The 12,488-nt window shown below is 44.3% G+C and overlaps 1 protein-coding gene across 1 annotated transcript in view; it reads left to right on the top strand.

Moving 5' to 3' along the window:
* LOC149361402 (uncharacterized) overlaps positions 1 to 3,930 on the top strand; it is a 480,014-nt gene extending 476,084 nt beyond the window's left edge. The window contains exon 6 of the mRNA XM_089572676.1: positions 3,912 to 3,930. Within this exon, the coding sequence (XP_089428802.1) occupies positions 3,912 to 3,915 (4 nt within the window). The 3' untranslated portion in view covers positions 3,916 to 3,930. The remainder of the gene's footprint in view (positions 1 to 3,911) is intronic.
* The last annotated feature ends 8,558 nt before the right edge of the window (positions 3,931 to 12,488 follow it).

Genomic DNA, 12,488 nt, shown 5'->3' with positions numbered 1-12,488 from the left:
GTCTCTGCAGTCTCATTCGAAAGGAGCACAGTCGGGTCCTTCGCATTGTTTGCACACCTGTGAGCTCAGCTCGGTCCTGAATCAGTGATTGCTACTTGTGGCACGATTACATGACACGGCTCTTAAAACCTTTGTGTGCGCCTGCTCCGAGGCGCAGAGCCGGCGAGCGCCCAACGTCGTCTGCTCGAGCAGACGACGCCGCTCCTCTCTATGGTCGGAAATATAGGTGCTTGGACAGCGAGCTGGATAAAAGCCTGTACCGTCTCAGAATTAAGTTGTTGAACAAAGATAATAGAGATATATCAAGGTTGGCTAATTTGATGACGAATCTGGCAAACTTTCTGCTCGTGCGCCATGAATAGGGGAGGCATCTCTCCGTGCTGCCCCCAGCGGCGGGGCCGTTTTCCGGTCACATGATTTTTTTCTTTCCTCCATGTGGCCACATGTTTGCGTGCTCGTCTCATGCTCGTTCGTCGTCGTTGTTGTTTGTGTGCTAGTGTGCTCAGGCCTCGCCCGCGTTGTTTTTGCCGTTTAGCTGTGTTACCTTTCATCGCAGTAAGACCGCGGTCGAAGATGACAGCACCGTCATACGCGTACGTTGAATACAAGGACGGCGCAAAAGCCATCGTGCATATTTCAATGGTGAAGGACTTCGAACCGAAGGACGTGTGGGAAGTGACAAACAACAGGAAGATTTATTGGCGGCCGGGCGATGGCGGCCATGAAGGCGAAGAAGGATTCTACGACGGCGATGTTGTGATTCTAGGACGTAAGTACGCATTTCAGATGTCGATTTTCTTATACCGCTATCTCAGTAGCTAATATAATATCATTCAAATTGAATAGCGTTAGCATCAAATATCTTTAATGAGCTGGCGCATGGGACATTGAATGTCGTTGGGTTCGAATGATGTCCGAATTCGAGCCGCTCGATCTCGTATTTCGATGATGTCTCGAGACGTCATGTACGCAGCAGAAACAAGGAAAGAGAAAGATAATGTGCGCGCCGCCAAAGTTTAAATTTCTTTAATCCAGTTCTGCTAAAAAATTTGTTAATTTTGTAATGAAACTATTCGCAAAGTAGGTTGTCGGTCGTGGATAGCCATTCCTCTCGTATCCGGCAGCGGCCGAGGACAAGGCACGGCCCTGCCAGGGACCGTCAGTCATTTTGGGTTCTATGCTTCTTGTTGGTTGGCGTTCCGCGTGCGTTTAGCTCTGGATTGCTTGAAGTTGTAACTTAGCTCCTCACGTTTACGATGTCATCTGCACGTTTCGCGTTTCTCCACTTTACACCATGTTAGTCATGTTGCATGTATATTATAGTGCCTAGAATATTAAGCACCATATCGTTTGTTTACGTTTATTGAATATTTCCTGTACATTGCTATTGCTTTTGATGTTCAAAGTGCGGCAGCGTGATCGTGTAGCTGCTGGCTGCGCCCGCGTATATGAAGGGCACGAATTTAAAAATTCATTCTTTTTAACCAGCCATAGGTATTATGCAGAGCGGCAAAAGGCGATGGTGTAGAGGGGGAGCTGAAAATCCAAAGGCTACACCTTATAGCTAACAGACCACAACTGAAGGTACCAATCAAGAACATACAACTGGAAGTATTCATGTGATTTCATGGATATTATTTGGTGTCCTACTCCCAGCTTCAGGGCGCAGGTTGGTGGAGGAAGGGCTAAGGCAATTACACACACACTGTAGCTTCTTGACATGCTTCATGGGCACCAAAGGTATTGTTCCTGGAAGGAGGGTGCTTGTTGAGATGCCAGCTGTACAGTAGCACTGCAAAGCAAATTGAGCCCCTTCTTTACTCCTCCTTAGATACCTGCCTGCCGCGAATTATTTTCAACTACCCAGAGCATTCAGTGTCCACTGACATTTCACGGCACACGGGCATTTTTGATTGTCATCACAAAAATACAGCTGCCACGGTTTGAATAAAAAATTAGTCTGTAGCGGTTTGCTTTGATCGAAGGGCACGCTGCTGTCTCAGCTAGGCTGGATAAAGATTAAAGAAAATCCAATCATTCTTTTGAATTGGGATGAAGTGAACATTGTAAGGAGTAGAGTATCTGTCAGTGTTTTCTTGTAATTCCTACTTTAATAATTAGTAGATCCTAGGCCCAATCCCCGCTGCGGCACCCGTGCGATTCAATGGGAGTGAAATGCACAAGGTCCCCCCATGTGCAGTGATGACAGAGCGTGTGACGTTGAAGAACCCCAAATTGTATAAATTATTCTGCCGTGGGATAAATTATTCAATAGCCCGCCACTATGGCGTTTTGAAGCCCATCTGCCGTTTGGGATGTTAAACCCCAAAATTCACTTTATAGTCGACATTAATAATTCACTCTTTTAATATGGGTTTGAAGAGTTAGACCAAAAATTTTTGCTTGCGTGTTCTGTTCTTTCAGATGATGTGCTAGACATTAGTATACATGAATTACATAGTGGTATTAGGCTACGACCACTAAATGATTTATAATTAGATTTCTTCTTTATGCTGGTTCGGTTTTGCTCTCATCAGCGATTTGATTGCTGTGACATGTGGTTCATGTTTCAGTCATGTGTAGCATGAAAAAAAAAAGCCAATATGACTGCTGATGCGTCGTACCGCCTGTTGCAGCAGGCTTGTTTGTGTTGCAGAAATTAAAACAAATTAACAACCTTAGTTTTTTAGCAGCTGTCATGACCTGAACACACACTGTTACTTGTCATTGCTATTGCTTGGTTGATGAACCCAAACCCAGAAAAAGCTTCAAGAAGAAATTGAATTATAAATAATTTAGTCGTAGTGGTTGAATACCACATTGTGAACCATCTGTATTTTAAAAGCCAACACATCCTTTGCAAGAAGAAAACATGTGACTGAAATTTGTGTCTATGGTTCTTTAAATGCTCAATTAAGATTTGGAAAGTTGTTGAGTGCCATGAAAATGGTGTGGAATAGATGCTTCTGAAAAACTACCCTTTGCATGGCTCAAGCTTGTTTTTTTAGCACAAATAAAAGCCCGTGAAAATTTTGGAAGTATTATGGGGCAGCTTGCTCCATGTGCTCAAATTCGCTGCGACTGCAGCACTTCTATCTTCGACTTCATAAAGGGCCACTTGTGTATCCCTTCTGCACTACCCACGAGGCTTTACATTGCCGGTGGTTTAGAGCTATGTGCTAGCAGCCGTTGGTGGTAAGCGTATTTCACCAGAGGTCAGACTACTACAGAAGCAAAGATTTATCACTCACTGCTGCTGCTTTTGGCTGTTGTCAATGGCCAATATTGAGTAGAGTGCGAAGTTCTGCTAGCCAAAAGAGGTAATGAAAATTACATTGAGTGGCTTTCACTTCACGTTGTGTAGCTGCCAATAGCAGTGTTGTGTTCCTTTAGCGTAGCAATGGTTTTAATTCACACTGATTACATTCTTACATCAATCATTGTCTGGCCACACACACCACAGCTCAGCAGCATCTCTGTCAGTTCACACAGACGCACACGTAACTGTTGCTACTGGGTCGGTTGCTGGGGCAGTGGCTCCATCTGCCGTAATGTGCACGACACACATGCATACACAGCATGCAGAGTCGGGACGACAACAATTAGTGGCTCCTCTTTGATATAACAAATTAGTAGCTGCTGCTGCGCTGCTTTAAGGGTGTCTTGGACCGTGAGAAAAAGAACAGAGAAAATGCTTAAACTAAGCAGAAAAAAAAACGATGAGTGCCAATATTTCAGTGGCGCATTTTGGCCGGCTGCCCGCAGAATAGATGTTTTCTTTAAACACGGATGTAATAGCTGTGCTCGGTTTGTGGGAGAAAACCTCAGTAAAGTTTTTGTCACATGGTTTGTACTTGCACAGTCCTTCAAGGCTTGCAAATATTACTCAGTAAAATTAATTTCTTTTGCAGTTGACAAGGCAGACCTCATCAAAAGGATGATGAAGAAACGGAAGAGTGTGCCACGCACAGTGATAGAAGAGGCAAGCCACCGGGTCATCAATCGACCATTAGAGGTAGCCTTACTGCTCATGTGAATTCTGTAGCCTTTGCATTTAATGCACTACTGTAATTTTGTTTTCATATTTGTTTCAAGGCTCATCAGCTGAATCCCACAGCAAAAGAAATGAAAAAAAGTGCAGCTTCTGCAAAAAGAGCAACAATGAAGCATATCGCCAAAAAGCGGGCACAAGCCTGTCAGTCTGGCACAGACAGCGACGATGACGTGGTGCCTGGCAAACTGTTGAGGAGAGCTGAAAAGCGGATCTTAACGCTTGAAGAGAAACTCAAGACATCAGAGAGGGCCCGGCTGGATGAAGTGCAGCGAAATCATGAGCTCCAGGAGCTCGTGGGCACGACCATAAGTAAGTGGCTAATTAATATTGCAAACATCTGATTGTCCCAGAAAGAAAAAAAAAATAAGTGGCTTTTGCGCTGTTTGAAGCAGGCAGCATAAGAAAGATGTCGGCAATGCAGTAATTTTTATTTTTGGAAATAAAAAATATGTACTTTGCTTTCAGTAAAACCTGTGTCTAGTGTGCAGTTTGACTGAGCATTTAGTGTATGACTTTGCTCTGGAAGTGCACAAGCAGGATATTAAACCATTATCTTGCAGTGAAGTGAGTACTGACTATAAATCATTGCTGCAAGGGGCTCCTGGATTTGATTGGCAGGGAGTTAGGAACAATTTCTCATCGGTTGCATTTTGCAAGCCATGCTTGGGTATTTCTGAGGCGAAAATATCAGACATTTAAATCTCATGGCTGGCAACTGTGCTAAATATCGATTAATGCCCACTGAAAGCTCTTATTGTGGAATGTCCAATTGGTCATTGTGTTCATGGCTTCTGCAGGGCGACTGGAACACAACGTGATGGCTGCACTAGCATGCAAGAAAACGCAAGCAGCTTCGAGGCAGCCATCTGAGGTATGAATCACAGTACAATAACGTTGCATTATCTCTCATCTACAGATATACATTCAGTGTAATGAACCTCATACTATATGTGCAGCATATTTGTGTCGCTTTTTATGTTTAGGTAAAACCCATATGCTCACTTGTGTCTCGATGTGCTCTAAGAATTAACTAGCTAACATAACGCATGGTTGGCAACATCTTTAAACTAATTTTTCATTTTTAATGCCTTCCTAGATCAGGGTCCCGAAGAGAAGACTGAAAGATTTAAAGCACACTGATAGGAAATCACAGTATGATTCTAGAGATTGTACAGCCAATGTAAGGTGGCTATTTCTACAAAATAATTGCCTGCCTATGGGTAGCACAACATGGCAATCCTGTAGCCATTCAACGCCATGGCGATTCGAGGCATTCACCGAAATATCTTTGCTCTTCGATGTGTTGAACGCTTTCTTGACACCACTTTCAGGAGACTGACTTTGACCCAGCCAACCGAGGGCTGCAGAGTCCAAACTCAGCAGCCCGCTCCCAAGATTCAGTCATGGAGATGGTACTCCCCCAAGAGGCTTGTGAGAGCTACCAGCAGGAGGCCAGCCCTGTGTCTGAATATCTGGGGCCAGTAATTGCCCCTCCGAACACAAACAGAACTTCAGGCACCCCTGAGAGGCAAGAGGTGCCACCAAACCTTCAGCTGTCATCCTTATGCAACAGGCAGGCCAACCTGCAAGAGCCAGAAGAGCACCAGCCTTCACCCAGGTCGCAGATTCAAGTAAGAGGCTCTGTGTCTCTTGAAAGCTTCACAAATGCGGGCATCTTTTTGTGCTACTGAAGTCATTAGGTCTCCTGATAAACAACCAGTTCAATTCTTTTTTCGCGGCAACAAAGTTTTGAAACATAGGAGTCAGTGCCCGAGCATTGAAAATGGCTTGTAGATGAGAGGAATACCTTAGTTTCGAAGCACACGCAGGAGCTGCCTGCTAGTCCCTTTTTACACATATGAATAGCTGCATGCAGCTTTGGTGCCGATGATGATTGCTGTTCTTTCAAAGCGATGGAGGAAGTAGCAGGAGAAACCGGACCACAGCACGATGGAACCTACCAGTCATGCTGTGCAAATGAAGCTTTTATTATATACCACTTCGGCTGCTGAATTCTGGATTTTCTCTTTTTTTTAGCCTGTGTTCTGTAGTGCAGGTAGTCTTGGACCAAGAAGAGCCATCAAAACCTGAAGGCATTGAATATAGTTGCTGTCACTGTGTGTAGTGTATATGTAGATTTTACTATCAGAAATGCTTTCATGGCTCATGCACCCACGTGTAACGATAATGCAGTCGGTGCGCGTTCTTGTGTGTGACGCTGGTCATTGCTGCTTGCATGTTTTGTCATTTCCCCTCTCCCATAGTTACGTGTAGCCTTCTTGCTTGCTTAAATGAAGCTTTCACTGTTTCTTCTCTCCTCTGGCTTCATAAGAAGTAGGACTCTTGCCCTTATTTCGCTGCCTCTTATTTTAGTTTAACAGCAGCTGTGGAGGCTGACTGGCGATCATAATTAGTGCTGCTCCGAGTAGACATGAAGAGGCCATATTGTGAACTTTATTTTGGTTAGAGGTCTCGAGCCCTAAGACCTCAACCCTTGGTAACTCCTCTGCTTATGTAACGCCCTCTTTGGCACACCCGTTTCTTTTGTCCGCAACTTGTTGCATGTACTCCCATCCATATGCTCAAGTTGTCGCTGATGCGCTCACTGCATTCTTTTGACCTGAAGGCTAATGAGTAATTTCATGCTAATTGTGGTGCAAAGTTTACTTCAGTACGCCCATGCTAGACTCAAGAGTGAGCTGCTGGTCATGTTGGCAAATTTTCTTCCTGTTTGTAAGCATTGAAAGAGGATATGCGGCTTTGATTTCTACTAAAATGTGTAATAAATTGCAGACACTCCAGCTAGCAGCTGCTGGAGGCGACACTATTTCAAAGGCTCCACTCTTCGTGGCTGTGGATGGAAAGGCAAGCTCAATTTTACACTTTACAACAAACTGCTTTTCACTTATATTTGTGTGGGTGATGATAATCCTGAATAGACACCAAATTTTAGTTGCATATTTTCTCCTTTTTATTAATGTTTAAGACATCTCAATAGATGAAAAACAGCTGGTATTTCCCAACAACTGAATACTTTATAATTGACATTCTTTGAAAAGCCAAATGATGGCTATAATGTCAAATGTCAGTGTAGTTCACGAGGTATACAAGAAGCTTAAATTTAAAAATGTGCCTTAATTAAAAAAAGGGGGGGACTGGTTTTAAAAGGCCACTGCGATGTTTTCTTCGGTGCGTATTAATCACATTAAATTGAATCAGCATGCGTTCCAGAGAACAGTGTAAAAAGAATTATTCAAATCGAAGCATGCAAATGAGTTATTACTTTTAAAATTTAAAATAAAGAGATGAGATGAAAACTCGTTTCGCTCGCCTGTTTCACCCACCCAGTACTGAGATAAGGCGCTACCAATTGGAACTGTGCCTAGTAGGCAGTGGAAGCTTGCATGCGATTTTAGAGCGCAGCTCTTTGGCGTCCGTTCCTGGGTTTCGCGTCGGCGTCGGCCTCGTAACCAGCTCCGCCCCCCTTTCATCCCCCCAGTGCTATCGGCGTCAGCGGCATCAGTCAGTCACTGCTATCTCTTCCCTCCTCCCTTTATTGTGTTGTCCGCTTGCTGCGCGCGCTTCTGCCCCCATCGTTTGCCGCTGGGTGTACACGCCGCCCCCCTCCCCCCTCTTCCTGCGAGTCTCCGGTTGTCAAAGCGCCGGCTCGAACTTAATTCCTTTCTTCGCTCCTCCTCCAATGCAACCCCTGTGCGTTGGCAATCAGAGAGCCAGATCGGTGGCGGCGGATCTGTATATGTGCACCGCCCGAGCCGAAATTAAAAATAAAAAAAAATTATGTGATAGCGCATACATGTGTTGCTCGATTTATTTGCCTCAATCTATCGAAAAGGTGAAACAGCTTATTTGCTGCGCTCAAATTTCGCATTAGGAAGTAACGTAATCGTCGGTAATTTTTTGCTATGCTGGTGCAGCCCACATCTGAGCATTTGGAGGGCAGGGCAGAGCCCAACAAAAGAAGCTCCTAGATGTTCCTTTGTTGGTTAGATTTAAGGTATCCCCCTCCACCTATTATCCCCACCCTCGCCTCCCGTCGTGTCTGCCCTTTCTCCACATTTTTGGGAAAGGTGTGTGGACCGGCTTTTTTTTCCTGCCTTGGACTTCGCGAGTCGAAATATGACGAAAATGTTATTTTCGCAAATTTTTGGCTCTCGAAACCTATGTCCCCCCTCACATGCTCAGGTGGGAAGTGAAATGTTTTTAGAGCATGTAAATGGCCGACCCTGGTGCATTTGACAAGAGCTTTAGCATTGCCCTTTTTTTCTTCAGCAAAATGGAAGGTCAAGAAAAAAAGTGTGATGTGTAGGCGAGCACTGTGCACCTAATGCAACGCTATTAAAGCATTCTCATTTGTGACTTGGTAAAGCACTGCTAACTTTATGCTGCCTGCTCTGCCCATGACAGACTACAGTTGAATGGTGGTTCTGAGGTTAGTGGCAGTGGCTGCTTTTATCAGTCAGCAAAACGTAGCTGTCTTGGGCAGTAGTGTGAACAAGAACCTTGGCAGATTTCTCGAATAAAGATAAGAAAATGATGCTCTCTCTAACCTCCTCTTTTCTCACAGCGCTCAGTTAGAACTGAGTACTTTCATTGAGTTGGAATTTTCAATTGAGTTCACTAAAATGTTTTGCTTCTTTTGTTAGGTCCACATTGGCGATAACTTTTTCATCGACGCTGAGAGATGGAAATGGATGTCCGCGGCAAGCACAGACTCCCAGTTTACCAGAGAAATCATGCGCTACTTCTGGGATTCAGCGACGCTGAAGAACAGGAGCGTTACAGGAAGAGCTTGCCAATACAAGCTGAAAGACGGGGCCCCGGCAAAGCCAGCACTGACGCCCGAAAAGCTCAAAGCAGTGCGGAGTGAGTAGGCTTACATTGCTTAAATGAAATCTCAATGTGATTCAACGAATTGTAAAGGCTTGAATATGTCAAGCTTTCAGCTAAACCATGTCAGGTTCTTTTTTCCGTCACTGAAATCTTGAATGGTAACGTAATCGCCTTCCTGCTTTATTCTTTAAAACAGTGTTATCAGTCTCTTTTGCTATTTTTATTTTACTAGTAGCCTTTCAGCACTACATTATGGCACCCGCTGTGTATAAACAAAAAAATGGGGACACAGGCAACTACTATGTGTGAACTCGGATGTTTTCGCCATGAGGACAGAATATGGCATATGGTCCCATGCACAGTGATGTGATTGCTGCGCCAAACTGTGCCAAAAGGCATAGCTTGCAACATGCTGCTACATTAGGCCAAATTACAAGAAGTCTGCGCCAGGCCTGCACCGGAACTCCGTATTTCCATGGGAACAAAATTCTCGGGAGCTGCGTTTTATCCCTCGTGAACATATGTATGCTGGCCTGGTGCCCGTTGCTTCCCAGAGTCATGAAAACAGGAGCGAAATAGGCCTGCAGCACACAGGGATTTACTCTGGTCATCCTGCGGCGGGGAGGGTACGCTGGGTATGCGCATGGCACAAACATTCACAATTGGTGCCGGCCATGAATTCCATGTCATTGCTCGGCATAGTCAACTGCACGCAACTTCAGTTTTGCATCGTCATGTTGAGTGAGAACAGTAAGAACAGTGCACGATGCGCGCAAAGTCATACAGGTGCCTCGCATGCGACGCTAAAATTGGAACTCTCGAGAAAGTGACTGTACTGGTGCAGCGGCGGCACTTCACGCCGCCGCTTTAGTATACTGCCGCATTCATCTGATTGATGCAAGATTACTTGTTCATAGCTGCAGGGTAGCATTTTAAATAGTTTTAGCGTAGTGCGATTCGCATCATCATCATCAGCCTGACTACACCCACTGCAGGGCAAAGGCCTTTCCCATGTCTCCCTCCATTTAACCCTGTCCTTTGCTAGTTGCCGCCACTGTATCCCCGCAAACTTCTTAATCTCATCCGCCCACCTAACTTTCTGCCGTCCCCTGCTACGTTTGCTTTCTCTTGGAATCCACACCGTTACCCTTAAGGACCAGCGGTTATTTTGCCTTCGCATTACATGCCCTGCCCAAGCCCATTTCTTCCTCTTGATTTCAACTAGGATGTCATTAACTCGCGTTTGTTCCCTCACCCGCTCCGCCCTCTTCCGATCTCTTAACGTCACACCTGTCATTTTCCTTTCCATAGCTCGCTGCGTTGTTCTTAACTTAAGCTGAACCCTCTTTGTTACGTGGAGGCGATTCGCATACTGCTACCGTAAACCGTGCCCACGTTGAGCTATCTGCACGTGCTTTGATCGCCTTGAAGAGCGCACATCGGCCATTGTGCAGGCATAGTTTTGTCTGCGACTCATCTGCGAAAGCGGACCATGCTGTAGTAAAACTATCTGATAACTTGATTGTTTTCTTTTACACATTGTTTTTCTTTTCAAACATATCTGCTACGAACAGCAAAATATGGTGTGCGGTGACGCGTGACACTTTGTCCTATGTGAGTTGCACCGAGCTGCTCCGTAGTGGCTTCGGCCATCTTATCACTGCATGTATGTATAGGCGCACTAGGTCCATTCAAGAGGCAGAATAAAGCACGTCAGGACAGCGTTGAGATGTCGTGCAGACTGGGTTATTTTTCGCTCCAAGGGAACAACATAAGTGGGAAGGAGGAAACAAGCGAGAGAGAGAGGCACGGTTCCCTTTCATCGCGTCCCCCACATATGAATCCAGTGATGGACCCGAAGTGTCTTTTTTAGAAGTGAATAATAAAAGTGTTGTACTTTCAAGGCAGGCGTTCTTGGAATTTTCAGTGATTGCATCAATTTAACTTCTTTCTGCATCCATCTGTAGGATGTCTAATTTCTGTGCAGCAGTCATTCCTAACAGAATTAATTGTTTTGAATAGCCAGTATATGTTAACTAGCAAGCCTGCTTGGAATTGGAACAAAACTTCATTTTGTCATGCTTACAAAGGGCACATTGTGCTGAAGACCACCGATTCAATGTGTGATTAACAGTGGCTTGTGTTTATCTGCTTTTTTGCGAAGAACAGAATTTTGCCACTTTTCTTTTTCAGCTGCATTTCGAGATTTCTTGTCCTTCAATCACAGTGACTTGAATCGGTTTTCTGATTTGTATTTTTTTTTCTTTGTAGGGGCTTATGGTGCATATGTGCAGGGACACCCGAATGAAAAGCGCAGTGAGGACGAGAGGATAAAGTTCCTGAACAAACATCTGGCCTCCATGCTACGTGACATGCATTAATAAAGGATGTCCGCGAAAGCATTGCAGTCCTTCAAGCTGAGCTTTAGAGCACCATCCTTTTTACGCATGCGTGGTGCAGCAACATTATGATGCATATTTTGAAGACATTTAAAAAAAATTTTTTATTATTATTTACAAAATACTGCGGACACTTGGTCCAAGCAGGGTGGGCGAACAAGTCAATCAAACAGCAAAAAACGCAACAGTTCAAAAAAAAGAACAACACAATACAGCATTAATTGGTTACAACTCATGAGACAATGGTTTAACTAGCTGATTCTAATCTGTTATTGTGCGTGGAAAGAACGAAAACTTGTCTGTTCTAGCGAATATAGGGGTTAGAGAAGTGGAATGGTGTTGACGAGTTTGTCTGGTTGGTGCCGGCGTTAAGTATGATGAGGGATCCAAACCAAGTTTGTTATGTAATAAGAGAAATAAATTCTAACCTAAGCTTTCTTCTCCAATGTTCAAGTAGTTCAATTTTATGAATCTTGAATGCAAATACCACAAGGTTAATGTGGATTCACAAGGCAGACCATTGCCCATGGTACAGGCATTGTGACATTTCTCTTTTTCATGGGCTTCATGCATGGCCAACATTGCTGGTGAGCGTAGCAGGGTGAAAGATTATGTCTATCTTTTGCCCTGCTATGCTCACCAATATCGTTCCCTACAGAACAATGTTTTCCTGTGCAGGAACAAATTATGTAGATAGGAGGCCTGCGTCTTTTTTTAAAGTACATTCTGGACATCGACGGTAGTCCCCAGATGGTGACAGCACGAGTGACTATTTGTGTTGATAGGTTAGTGTCTGATTATATGATTTTTTTATTGTGAGTGTCGTTACGGTGGAGCAATTGCCAGCAGAAACCACAAGGCTAATCCCACCTGAAGCATACATCTCAACTCATGTTCAGATTGTGATGCCTGGTCGATGGGTAATTAAATTGTGGTACCGTGATCCAAGCATTATGATTCTTGTAGTACATCATGAAAATAAGTCTGAAACTAATAACATATCTCTCTCATATTACCCTTTAGTTTTATGACTTGAAATTATGCCATCATGCCTCGAGTATGCATTGCACACCTTCTAGCTGTACGACCTCGTTGACTACACGACCTCTTACGGTGTACGACCTCTTAGAGTGTACGACCTCTTAGAGTGTACGACCTCTTAGGGTGTACGACCTCTTAGGGTG

The sequence above is a fragment of the Amblyomma mixtum genome, chromosome 2 (genome assembly GCF_055824585.1).
Source record: "Amblyomma mixtum isolate Tamu chromosome 2, ASM5582458v1, whole genome shotgun sequence".
NCBI classification, from domain to species: Eukaryota; Metazoa; Arthropoda; class Arachnida; order Ixodida; family Ixodidae; genus Amblyomma; species Amblyomma mixtum.
This window is presented reverse-complemented; position numbering and strand designations above follow the sequence as displayed.